This window comes from Hemibagrus wyckioides, linkage group LG11, assembly GCF_019097595.1.
Source record: "Hemibagrus wyckioides isolate EC202008001 linkage group LG11, SWU_Hwy_1.0, whole genome shotgun sequence".
Lineage (NCBI taxonomy): Eukaryota > Metazoa > Chordata > Actinopteri > Siluriformes > Bagridae > Hemibagrus > Hemibagrus wyckioides.
Window position 1 is genome coordinate 31,534,667 of NC_080720.1, and position 13,685 is coordinate 31,548,351.

The 13,685-nt window shown below is 39.4% G+C and overlaps 1 protein-coding gene across 1 annotated transcript; it reads right to left on the reverse strand.

Moving 5' to 3' along the window:
- Window positions 1–4,326: 4,326 nt before the first annotated feature.
- Window positions 4,327–10,114, reverse strand: coq7 (coenzyme Q7 homolog, ubiquinone (yeast)). Its single transcript, XM_058402087.1, has 6 exons — window positions 9,912–10,114; window positions 9,431–9,609; window positions 8,973–9,087; window positions 7,688–7,827; window positions 7,248–7,316; window positions 4,327–5,967 (listed from the first exon to the last, which is right to left on the reverse strand). The coding sequence occupies exons 1-6, from the start codon at window positions 9,988–9,990 to the stop codon at window positions 5,890–5,892; spliced, it is 660 nt and encodes a 219-aa protein (XP_058258070.1). The 5' UTR covers window positions 9,991–10,114; the 3' UTR covers window positions 4,327–5,889.
- Window positions 10,115–13,685: the final 3,571 nt, after the last annotated feature.

Consider the following 13,685-nt stretch of genomic DNA (forward strand, 5'->3'; position numbering starts at 1 on the left):
CACGACACTTTTCCTTATGGTAACCGTGTGGACACCTGAATTTGTGCTGAAAGTGAGATTGCCTGGTGGAGGACAAATCTCTATTCTATTTAAGGACAACGCCCTGCTGTTCATCTCACATGTCCCTGCATGGGACGGCCTTGATGTGAAAAAAAAAAGTGTGCAGGTCCTTTATGATGTGTATAACTGACCGGATTCTGCTGAAAGGTCCGAGCTTCTGAGAAAGCGGCATCCGAGCACCACCCACACCTCAAGTGGGGTGCACCATTAGTTCATTTTAAATTTATCGCTACCTGACAGACGGCGTTTATGTTAGGGCACACGACTTATAAATGAATCCTCTGCCCTTTGGACTGCGTCTATATGGAAGATGTTTTTAGGTAAAGGTAGCGGGTGAAAATGGCACATGGAAATGACACGGAATCATCAATCAATGCCTTTTAAACTGGATAATGATTTATGACGAATTGCCTCATCCTTAAAGATATGTCTGGTAGAAAAAAAAGACGCTAGCACAAAGCCAATAAGAAATGATTTAACGTGATGTATAAAATACCTTCTATAATTGGAAATAGGACATAAAGGTGCGCAAGGACTGAATGCTGCGATGCAGTACGAGCTGCACAACCTGGATGATCGATGGCTGCCTTGGAAGCCAAATAACACAATGATCTGCATCCGAAAGTTTTTATGAGCGCTGTGGATTTATATTAACACTGCTCACAAAATTTACAGCAGCGATTTTGCACAGTCTGAGGACCAAGCCAGTCTGACTCCTCACAGCCTGATTTCCTGCTCGGTGTGTCAGTGCAGATTCCTCGCAGAGGTGAACTTAGGCTAAGCGGTCGTGCAACAGACCGTGAAAAATAGTCACGCATATGTAAAGCGTAGACAGTTTTAACCATCAGGTTATTCCTATTGAAACTACAAGAAGCCAGGTGCCAAAAACAGGTTGATACAGATGTTCATTTTTATGGTTTGCTCATATTAACGCCTGGAGTCATCACTCATGGTTTTATTTAACGATAATTTTGTCACCCTTCACAGGTGCCAGATATGTCTCTGTACAAAGCTGGTGGCTTTTTTTTTTTTTTTTTACTTACGTCATGCTAGCCTTGCATCATGAAGATGTCAACACTATTTATCTGAAACAAAAATAATTCCCTGCCTTGGCTTAACTTTAGCTCTCTGCTGTGGGTGCGTGCTGTAAGAACACTAGAATGATTCACGTCTAAAAAGATCGGTTCAGGGATTATTCAGTCATTCCTTTCTTCAGGAACTAATTTATTCTGGTCGAAAGTGGATCTGGAGCTGATCCTAAGATCACTTTGTGTCATGAGGAAGAGATGGGACCCCAGTCCAACACATGACACTATCCTTCACACGCTCATTGACACCTAGTGGTATTTTCGAGTAGCTATTCCACATAACATAATAAAATGTATTTCTGGAAGGAGGAAGGAAACGCTCTGTCTCCTCTCAGCAATTTTACAAATTTAGTATGGGTGACGTTTCAGGACTGGCGGGACTCAAATCTGTATTTCAGTGTTACCGGGAAATGTTTTCGAGAAGTGGGAGGAGGGAGAAAACCAGACAACCTGAAAGAAACCCAGAGAAAAACAGAAAGTGACGGAATTCCCTAAAAGATTTACTATTATGCTGTTTACCGAGTGGTTTAACTTCCAAATAACAAACAAAGGAAATAAACAGCAAAGTCAAAGTTAGTTGAAATTTGGTTTAATGAACACTTGGGCTCGAGTAACTAGACAAGCAATGGCTGTATTTTAGAGCTACCGAGTTTTGAACATGATAATCGATCCTGAGCTTTCTGTCACAGAAAAAAAACCTCCTTTCTCGTGTGTAGCTAAACTCGCTCATGGAAATATGGATCATATGGAAAAATAAAACTGACCTAAACACAAACATGCTGCTGTTATCACCCTGGAGTTAGGTACATTCTTAAAATCTCACAAATTTGACACAGCTTTACAATTACAAATCCTAAAGAAAGAACGGATTTAGTCACATTTTAAGTCCTGAGACTGGAGACTCCTTCCCTAAACATTTACACGTATCTGGTGATCATTTATTCGTTCGACCATAAAGGTCCCTGTGGATGAGTTGTTACTATAGCAACTATAATGAATCGGCGCTCCTCCCAGAACCGCTGTTATGGAATATTAATATTATTATCAACAACCAATCAGAGTCGAGAATTCAACAGCACCGCATCTAGCAGCCCGAAGCAAGAGATGAACTTCCAGCTGTTCGTGTTTAAGATCTGAAAAAAAATAAAATAAGACACAGACGTAGAGAAGGAATGTAGCACCTCAGAAGAGCTGGAACGCCGTCAGTGAGCTGATACGCATTCTGCAGCATTACCAGCGACAAGGCCGCCTTAATTGCTGCTGTCCGGCTCGTCTGTTGTTTTTCATTCGGAGCTCAAGCAGGGTGTCGTGATTTATGAAGGTATGCGTGACGTTTATTTATACATGCTGAGCCGCTCGTGTGTGTATTTCAGCTCAGCACGGTGAGCCGGACGATGATGTCACCCAAACGCCGAATCCTGCTGGAACGCCGAAGAGTAACTTCATGTGACAAATCAGAGTTATCGACTTCTTTTTATGTCCTCAGCTGGTTCTGTAAACTGGTACCGAGTTTCAGAGTGTCGTTTTCGGGATTTCCCATGTTTTCTAGTTGAGGCCTGGGTATTTTTACAGGAAGAGGTTTAACCTTAACGCTTTTCTTGCACACATGAAACCTCAGCCTCTGTTCTATATGAGAAAAACTGAGAACAAATGAAGAGAAATGGTTTAAAAACAAACACCATTTATAGAAGAAAAACACAAAATTAAAACAAAAATGAACTGATCCCCAACACAGGGCTAAACATAATCCAGCCTGGATGAGCTGCTCAAACTGGTAGACCATCTTCACAGCTGGTAGAAAGGAATCAGACGAATTTACTGCTAGAGATGCAGCAATTTTTTAAAAATCCGACGTTTATTTTCTCCCTAAACAAGTCTTCCCTTATCGTATCATGGAGAGTGAAAGCTAACATGCTCGAACTCTGAGATACGAAAATCTCAAACATCTATGTATCAGACACATAGCAAGCAAGCTGTATTGACGAACAGTTGAAGAACAGTTGAGAACAGTGCAAAGTTGAAGAACAGTTGAAGAACAGTGCAAAGTTGAACAGTTGGAGAACAGTTGAAGAACATTGCAAAGTTGAAGAACAGTTCAATAACAGTGCAAAGTTGAAGAACAGTTGAAGAGTAGTGCAAAGTTGAAGAACAGTTGAACAGTTAAAGAACTGTGCAAAGTTGAAGAGCAGTTGAAGAGCAGTTGAAGAACGGAGCAAAGGTGCACAGCTGAAGAACAGTTGAAGAACAGTGCAAAGTTGAAAAACCTCATATGAATGTAATTTTCAGGGGTGCACATACTTTTGGCTGTACAGAGCAGTACAAAAAATATGAATAACACATTGATCTGTCTGTAAACATCTGTAAGCCAGTGAAAAGATAATATGTGCAAAATTTAAAATCATTTGAATCCGAGATTCAATCAAAACAAATCTTGCTGAAAGTCTCCAGTCTTCAATTAGCCGTTAGCAGCAATGTCTGAGACAGTGAAGGCAGCTAAGCGTCGCTGGTACGATTGATCATCTTTCTTCCGTTTTAAATGCTTAAAAAGAAAGAAGGCGACAAAATACGAGCCCTAATCGCTGAAGCTATCTGCGGAAACATTTACAGCTAGCTGTGTGTGAGAGAGCTAGCTAGCTGCATCTTTAGAATGTTTTACAGAATGCAAGTTTTTTATTAAACTTTTTGACAGTCAGGGTGATTTCCTGTTGCAACTAAGAGCCAGGATGCCGTAGCTAACGTTCAAGGATGAAGCATCGTTGCTAGATAGTGTATGCTAAAGGTGTAAGAATGAAACTTAAGCTGACTAGCGAGCTTTCCAATGAATGTTGCGAGTCACTGAAACAACAGCAGCAGTACTCGGTTAAGCAGCTAGTCGTCTGTATACACCGCTGATAACATGGAGTTTCATTTCAGCACGGCTTTTTTCAAAAAATGAATTTTAAACCATTTTCATTCCAATTCTTTTTCTTCTCTTGCAGTAGTTTTGTAGTCTTTCCACCTCATAACAGACGGAAACGGAAAAAAAAGAAAGAAAAAAATATCTTCTTCTGGGAAGGTTGCACACTCAGAGAACATCAGGAACACAACATCTGCCTGCCACCAGATGGCACATTACACAGAGCATACAATATCTACCAAAGGTCATTTTTTTATTTTAAATTTTATTTAATTCATTAGGGATATTTAATAACACCAGACACACCCCGGAGCTGTGAAGGAGAATTCTGGAGATGAAGGATTTACACATGATATTATTTTGTTTAAAAACAATTTCTTCAGAAAATAGTTCTTCAGAAGTAGTTCATGTATATGACCAAAAGTTTTTGGACACCTGACGAATCACATCCATATGCACTTTCTGAACATCCAGTTTAATATTTATTCCCGCTGTTCTAATCAGCTCCACTCTTCTCTGAAGGCTTTCTGCTAGATGTGTTGGATTTGTGTTCATTTAGATATTCAGTGAGATCAGACTCTGATGTTGGGATGGTGAGGAGACTCCAGGTCCAGTTCATCCCAAAGGTGTTCAGTCAGAGTCTGTGCAGGACACTCCAGATCTCTCACTTTCTCCAACCTTCACCTCCACAACATTGTCTTCATGGAGCTCTGTGCACAGCGGCATTGTGACGCAGGACCAGTGTTTGGTGTCTCTTAGTTCTTCTTCCGGCTTTTTCCTTCAGGGGTGGCCACAGCGAATCATCTCTCTCCACCTATCCCTATCTTCTGCATCCTCAACACTTACACCCACTAGCTTCATCTCCTCATTTATTCCATCCATATACCTCCTCTTTGCCTCCTGCCTGGCAGCTCCATGTCCAACATTCTCCTACTAATATACTCACTGTCCCTCCTCTGGACATGTCCAAACCATCTTAATCTGGCCTTCCTAACTTTGTCCCCCAAATGTCCAACATGAGCCGTCCCTCTGATGTACTCGTTCCTAATCCTGTCCAACCGTGTCCCTCCCAAAGACTCCCATCTTCAGCTCTGACTCCTGTCTCTTCCTCAGTGACACTGCCTCTAAACCATACAGCATGGCTGGTCTCAAGTACTGACGATTCACATGATTAAATTTGGCAATGTTTTTCAGCAGATGCCCTTCCTGACGCAACCCTCTCTATTTATCCGGGCTTGGGACCAGCACAGAAGTCACTGGACTGTGACCCCCATGGCTAGATTGTTGTCTATTAGTTCTACTGAAGATGAAAATATTCTAGACAACTCTGTGCTTCTAAATTTGTTTGTTGAAGAACCTCATATGAGTGTAATTTTCGGGGGTGGGGTGCACATACTTTTTGCTGTATAGTGTAGATCCTGGTAATTATCGCTGGATAATACACTAATTTTATAAATCTATGTATTTCAGAAACACCATCACATAAAAGTCTAAAAAAATTTTTAAAAAAAAACAGCAGCATATTCAATCGTATGTTTATTAGAAGGGAAATGAAAAATCTTTGTGGGGAAAAAAATAAAAATAAATCTATTTTCTTTTCACTTGATCATTTTAGTGTGGCCTAAAAATCAGGCAAAGAAACACACGTTTTATTTTCAGTCGATGAAATAAAATAATTCAATGAACGCACTGATGCACCAGTCCTCAAAGCTCGAGATGGAAGTAAACATCAGACGAGGCGTGTCTCACGTTCCTGTCACTCAACATCACACTCGCGGTCATACTCAACAATGCACTAAAAAAAAACCCCAAAGGGACGACAAAGGACAACGAAGACGCTGGTTTTTAAATCCGCTGTGAGATATAAATCGCAACTTTACAGCCGGCTTGTATCAGAGTCTTCAGAACCAGATATCCAGGAACCTGGAGGAAGAACACAAGAAACAGAAGAAGACTGATTACACTGTGATATCGGAGATGATAGATAGCTAGATAGCTAGATAGATAGATAGATAGATAGATAGATAGATAGATAGATAGATAGATAGATAGATAGATAGACGGATGGACGGACGGACGGACGGACCTAATTAAAAAAATAACTGAAAGGAAAAAAAAAAAAAACAGGAAACCAACTAAACAAAAAAGAAAAAAACTAAAAAAAAACTGAAAGAAAAAAACAAACAACAAAAAAACACAAAAAACAAACTAAACTAAAAAAAGAAAAAAAAAAAACTAAAAAAACCCCAAGAAATCAACTAAACTAAAAACATACCTGAAAGAAAAAAACTAAAAAGAAAAACACTAATTAAACTAAAAGAAAAAATAAAAGGAAAAAAAGAAACCAACTAAACAAAAAATAAATAAATACAAAAATGAATTAAAAATGACAACAAAACAACTAAACTAAAAAAAAACAAAGAAACTAACTAAACTAAAAAAAAGAAAAAAAAACTAAAAAAAAAAAACAGAAACTGAAATGGAAAAAAAACACAAGAAACTAAAAAAACTAAATAAAAAACTAAAACAAAAAACAAGAAATCAACTAAACGACTAAAAAATAAAATAAAAAAACAAGAAACAAACTAAATAAAAAAATTTAATAAAAAATATATTAAAAAATGAAAACAAAACAACTAAGCTAAAAAAAACCCAAGAAACTAAGTAAACTAAAAAAAAGAAGAAAAAAAACTAAAAAAAAAAAAAAAACAAACTGAAAGGAAAAAAAACCATAAGAAACAAACTAAACTAAAAAAAACAAAATAAAAATCTAAAAAGAACAAGAAATCAACTAAACTGGAAACAAAATGAAAGAAAAAAAACTAAACTAAAAAAAAAACCCCAACTTTACTAAAAAAAACACTAACCAAAAAGAAAAAAAGAAAAAAGTCTAAAAAAATAAGAAAACAAACTAAAAAAAATGAAAGAAAGAAAATAAAAAAACAAGAAACCAACTAAACAAAAAAAAAAAACAAAAAAAACAAAAAACCATCCGGTGTTAATTCGCTGCAGTCGTATGTTTAATATGAATAAACGTTGAATGAACATTTCCTTATTAATAAATAGCCTCAGAAAGCAAACAAACTAAATCATTTGTAATCATTAATGTAAGAGAAAACTCTGACAAAGGAAATAAATCATTAAATAAATAGAAACATGGATTGAGAAGAGGAAGTGAAGACGTGTGATGCAGCGGGACTCACCGACTCGGCGTCGTGTTCCAGCCCGGTGTCGTGATGCTCCAGTTCGTCGTCACGAAACTCTTTAATGAGCTGATGGAGTCACACACACACACACACACACACACACATGAACGTTTAACAACAGACACTGTTGCAAAATAGCTTCACAGAAACACACACACAGGAAATAAATTTCCATTTCAAATTTTTATTTCAAGCCGGAGGTGAGGAAATAACTCCCTGAGACGCCGTATGGAGGAAACCTTAATCATCTGGGTGACACCTGATAACACTCCCTGAAAACAGTCTCGCATAAAGACGAACATTCTTAATGATATTTTTCAGTTTGTTATCATGTTTCCTCTGATTGGTGTTTAATCCAAAATCCATCACATTTCACATTCGTCTCCGAGACAGCGACGTCACAATCGTAGGTTAGTCTTTAGAGATTTGTGTCACACCTGTAATAACTCCTCGTATCTCTCGGGATCCGTCTCCATCAGTGTGCGGATTTGGTTGTTGTAGTGTTCAGAGATACTCTCCTCCACCGCCACAGTGCAGGCCATGGCTCCCTCTTTCCCCAGAAGTGCTGTGGAGGCTCCTTTACAAACACACACACACACACACACACACACACACAAACACACACACACCGTTCCAACCGCATTGTCACTACATTGAACTGTAGTCATTAAAGAGTTAGAGAATCAGTAAAGAGTCAGAGAGTCATTAAAGAGTCAGAGAGTCATTAAAGAGTCAGAGAGTCATTAAAGAGCCAGGGAATCATTGAAGAGTCAGAGAATCATTAAAGAGTCAGGGAATCATTAAAGAGTCGGGGAATCATTAAAGCGTCAGGGAATCATTAAAGAGTCAGATAAAGTGAGAGAATCTTTAGAGTCAGAGAGTCATTAAAGAGTCAGAGAGTCATTAAAGAGCCAGAGAGTCATTAAAGAGCCAGGGAATCATTGAAGAGTCAGAGAATCATTAAAGAGTCAGGGAATCATTAAAGAGTCAGAGAATCATTAAAGAGTCAGGGAATTATTAAAGAGTCAGAGAATCATTAAATAGTCAGGGAATCATTAAAGAGTCAGAGAATCATTAAAGCGTCAGGGAATCATTAAAGAGTCAGATAAAGTGAGAGAATCTTTAGGGTCAGAGAGTCGTTAAAGAGTCAGAGAGTCATTAGAGAGCCAGGGAATCATTGAAGAGTCAGAGAATCATTAAAGAGTCAGGGAATCATTAAAGAGTCAGGGAATCATTAAAGAGTCAGGGAATTATTAAAGAGTCAGAGAATCATTAAATAGTCAGGGAATCATTAAAGAGTCAGATAATCATTAAAGATTCAGAGAATCATTAAAGACTCAGAGAGTCATTAAAGAGTCAGAGAATCATCAAAGAATCAGAGAATCATCAAAGACTCAGAGAATCATTAAAGAGTCAGAGAGTCATTAAAGAGTCAGAGAATCATCAAAGAGTCAGAGGATCATCAAAGAGTCAGAGGATCATTAAAGAGTCAGAGAATCATTAGCGTCAGAGAATCATTAAAGAGTCAGAGAATCATTAACAGAGAGTCATTAAAGAGCCAGGGAATCATTAAAGAGTCAGAGAATCATTAAAGAGTCAGGGAATTATTAAAGAGTCAGAGTATCATTAAAGAGTCAGGGACTCATTAAAGAGTCAGAGAATCATTAAAGAGTCAAGAGTCATTAAAGAGTCAAAGAATCATCGAGTCAGAATCAAATTTACCAAGTAAAAATCCCGCAACGTTCCACAGAGGCAGCATGAGGGTCGGTCGCACCCGGTTCTCCCCCAAGATCTCATTAAACTTCTGCAAATGCATCTTTTCCTGGTCCCACATGTGCTGGGAAAGACAGAGTTTGGTGTGAGTGAACATTAAAAACTTTCTGAATGCTGCTTTAGAGTCTCCTGCCTTCGCTGTTCAGTGGAACGTTCCTTATCCATTAATCATCACTGACTGGCAATTACAGCATTATTTAATGAAAGGGCAGAATAACGAACGCACTATGAATTACTCAGTGCCCTGATTACGTGTCGTGTCGGTCCTCATGCGTTCTAGAAAGGGTCATTTCATTGCTCAACCTATCCTGAAACAGTCTCCATGAAAACGTATCCATGAAACGGTCTCAGGAAGCTTTAAGGGAAAAAGTATTTCACATTCTGCTGTACATGTAATTGTTCAGAACCTGGATCAGCGGACCGGTCTGAGTTCTCCCCAAAACAGCCATCTGTCCGGCATAGATGCGATTGGCCCCGTATTCTCCGGCATGGTCCACACGTAGCATGCTGTCCAGCAGGGCTTTCTCCTCCTTGTCCCGCGGAGGAGGAAGAGTACTGTACTTTCGGCATAACAGGGAGCTGTTTACTGGAATGAACACGAACACATTCACACTATAATATCAGATACCGCAGTCATAGCATGCAGTAGACACAGAACTCTGGAGACTGGTGCCATGTTCCTGCAGAGGTCAAGTGCATCATATGACAAACATATAAAGGACAGGAACTAGACTGAATATTGGTATGATGTTAAACAGATTCAGAACCTGGGCTGATGATGATATAATTATTATTATTATTATTATTTTTTATAGCTCTTTAAGACCATTACCCTGACTGTATTAATCACTGTAGTAAGTGAGAGTATTCACAGTTACTGACAGTTACCTCGGTTAATGACAGCAACGTTCCCTGCGTTTAACGGATAAAAAACACGACCCAAAACGCAGTTTGTAGCTCTCTGCATAACTACTAGATAATGACAATCAATACTAGCAAGCAAAAAAAAAACTAAAAACAAAATCTAAGCTCCGTTATGCAAAGGTTGCATTGGAAGTATTTTGGCGCTTTTAGATGACGTGATCACTGCGCGTCATCCCAAAAACTGGCGCTTACTTGTTTTTTTCCCCGCCGCTTCTCTGGCTAATCCGTGTTTCACACTTTATTTGACTTTACAACAATTCACGAAACTTTACCACCACTGAGATGCCCTTTGTTTAATATGGGAGTCTTCTTTAATTTAATATGCGGTCTGTTTTTTGTTTGTTTTTCCCCCCATTAATAATAGTTTCAGTGGCGATAGGTGGCAGCATTGACATGGTTTGCGTTCATACAGCTAAGAGCAAACTGTCCAGGTCATTAAAGCAAGGGTTTATATATATATATAATATAATCTACAGTAATCTAGTTTACAGAAAAGTCTGTATAAAATTGTAGAACTGTTATTAGAAATCCACCACAGTGGGACAGTAAAGAATAAAAACAGCAGAATACCAGAAAACGACTGATGAGATAGATAGATAGATAGATAGATAGATAGATAGATAGATAGATAGATACATAGATACATAGATAGATAGATAGATAGATAGATAGACACTCATCATATTCATTCACTAATCTTCAGTAAGCAGAAAGGCAATTTTTGTGCCACATTTTTTTTGTGTTATTGTGGAATTTGTTTTCCCTAAAATATTAAGAATATTAAAAATATCTATCTATCTATCTGCCTGCCTGCCTGCCCACCCATCCATCCATCCATCCATCCATCCATCCATCCATCCATCCATCTATCTATCTATCTATCTATCTATCTATCTATCTATCTATCTATCTATCTATCTATCTATCTCTACCTAGCTCCACACATACACCGTTTTCATAGATAGACAGAAGAGATGTCTCCTCCTTGCCCATCTTCCTGTTAGCATTTAGGTCAGAAATTGAGGTTAAACAGAAATAATAGAGTCCCTTCAGTCTCTAAATGCTGTCACGTGTGTCCGAGCAGGGACGAGTACCTCACACAGCAAGTTGCCAAAGTATTAGGTACACCTTACAAGAGGGGTGAGAGGATGCGGTAACTTCGTGTCTAAGGTGTTGGACTACTTATCAGATGGTTGTGAGTTTGAATCTTAGGTTTAGCAAACTGCCACTTCTGGGCCCCTGAGCATGGCCCTTAACCCATGGTTGTATAAAATGAGATAAAAATGTAAGTCGCTCTGGATAAGGGTGTCTGCCAAATGCCAGAAATGTAAATGTAATGTAAACCTAACAGCATGGGCATTTATTAGCTCTCTAGACCATAAGATTCTGACTGGATATTATTTGGTTGAAGGATCATTTTCAACACAGTGGTCACACTGAAGCATTAGTATAACGTCACTGTGAGGGTCAGGGATTTTAAACACTGTGTACATTTACACACTTCATAACACACTCCCACGTTGTTAGTTCACAGTGTGTAGGTGAGTAGGTTTTTTTCCATTGACAGTGTTGGTTATTTGTGCTCGAGCTGTGGAACTGCGTCACGGTGTCAAGACAGCATGCAGTGGTTGATGGCCATTTTTGGTTGGTAAAAATATTTTAAAAACAGGTTATCGTATTGAGTGATTGAAGAAGTGAGTGTGTAAGTGTGTGAAAGTGTGTGTGTGTTAACCGTACCATTTGTTTCCTGCTCTGCATTGTTAGACAGAAAGTGTAGACTTGGCATTCGGAAGTGAAGCGTAACTGTTCTCTGTTTTTAGCGTACCCAGTGAGTGTTAGCGGCCGTGTTTAATTGTTACGTTGTTTTCCATAAAACGTCTATGAGAATTCTGTGCCGTCGCCTGCGTTTCCCGGCAGCCTCTACAGCTGAGTGGTGAATTTGTGGCTGGAACAAGAATGCAGTCAGAGCGACAGACAGTCAGAGTGATATTCCTGTCAGGTCTGACTAATACTATTTAAAATTCTAAAATAAGGCTACAGCAGGCACAGGTTCAGCCAAGATTGGAAAACATCGCCTGGTGCTTTTGTGTTCTTCTGGCTGGCTTTGGTGAGTCTGTGCCCACTGTAGCCTCAGATGTAGGCTCAGTTCTCACCTGACAGTAAGGGCTGTGGACTGTGATGCCTCTGATTCGGGTGTGATGTGGACTGTGATACCCATGGTTTAAGTCTGATGTGGACTGTGATGCCTCTTATTCGTGTTTGATGTGGACTGCGATGCCTCTGTTTCGGGTCTGATGTGGACTGAGATGCCCCTATGATGCCCTGGTTCAGGTCTGATGTGGACTGTGATGCCCCTGGTTTGGGTCTGATGTGGACTGTCTGCACCTGGTTTGAGTCTGATGTTGACTGTTATGCCCCTGGTTCAGGTCTGATGTGGTTTGTGATGTCTCTGATTCGGGTCTGATGTGGTCTGTGATGCCTCTGGGTTGGGTCTGATATGGACTGTGATGCCCCTGGTTTGGGTCTGATGTGGACTGTGGTGCCCCTGGTCTGGTTTGGGTCTGATGTGGACTGTGATGCCTCTGATTCGGGTCTGATGTGGACTGTGATGCCTCTTGTTTGGGTCTGATGTGGACTGTGATGCCCCTGGTCTGGTTTGGGTCTGATGTGGACTGTGATGCCTCTGATTCGGGTCTGATGTGGACTGTGATGCCGCTGGTTTGGGTCTGATGTGGACTGTGATGCCGCTGGTTTGGGTCAGATGTGGACTGTGATGCCCCTGGTCTGATTTGGGTCAGATGTGGACTGTTCCATGATGGAGTTGTTTATGTTGTGGAACATCATTCTAAATAAAACTCCATTCTTCTGAAGACGAGGGGTTTCGCCTCAGATGTATGCAGGTGATCTGAATCAGTAAAGTTGTGAACCGGCTTTTTATACAGTTTCAAAATGATGCCCCATTTATTTCCACATTTTCTTTTCTTATTCGTAATTCTTTGAAGAAAACATCTATCTTTTCCAGAGAAATGCTAGAATTTTGTGAGTTTGAATCTCTGGACCACCAGGCTGCCACTGCTGGGCCCTTGAGCAAGACCCTTAACCCTAAATTGCTCAGATGCATGAATAAGTCACTCTGGATAAAGGCATCTGCCATAAATGTAATGTAAATATTCGCACAGTATAAATTCTGATTGACTTTCACTGCTGATTTTCCTTCTTAATGTTTCACACTGTTTCATTATCTCACATTTAAATGATATTCCACACTGTGAGCATCAACATTTCAGACAAATACCAGGTCATATTAGTCCTTTACTGAAACACAGTAATTGTCAATCACCAGGTTAAATATTCTCCTTCTATCAGGATAAATATTCCATATTTATATATACAATTTATTAATTTTATCATGAGATCACCATTTATCTCCAACTTCCTGTGGAAGGCCCTGCTGTGGAAGCTGTGATGAAACTGTTTCGATCTCAGGAGCAGGACTTCTCGTGATACACAGACTTAATGTTGACAGAATGGAGTCAAAAAGCCAGATGTTTGGCAAAGAACCTGAGACAGATCCAAAAGGTTAATGTTAAGTTTCCTAACTAACATTATTATCTATTAGCAAACCATAAAGCTCAGCATTAATTAATTAAGGTGTATTAAGTTTGGAGTGGAAGATCTTGAGTGTCCTGCTGAGATCTATGACTCAACCCCCCTGAACACTTTTGGGATGAACTGGAA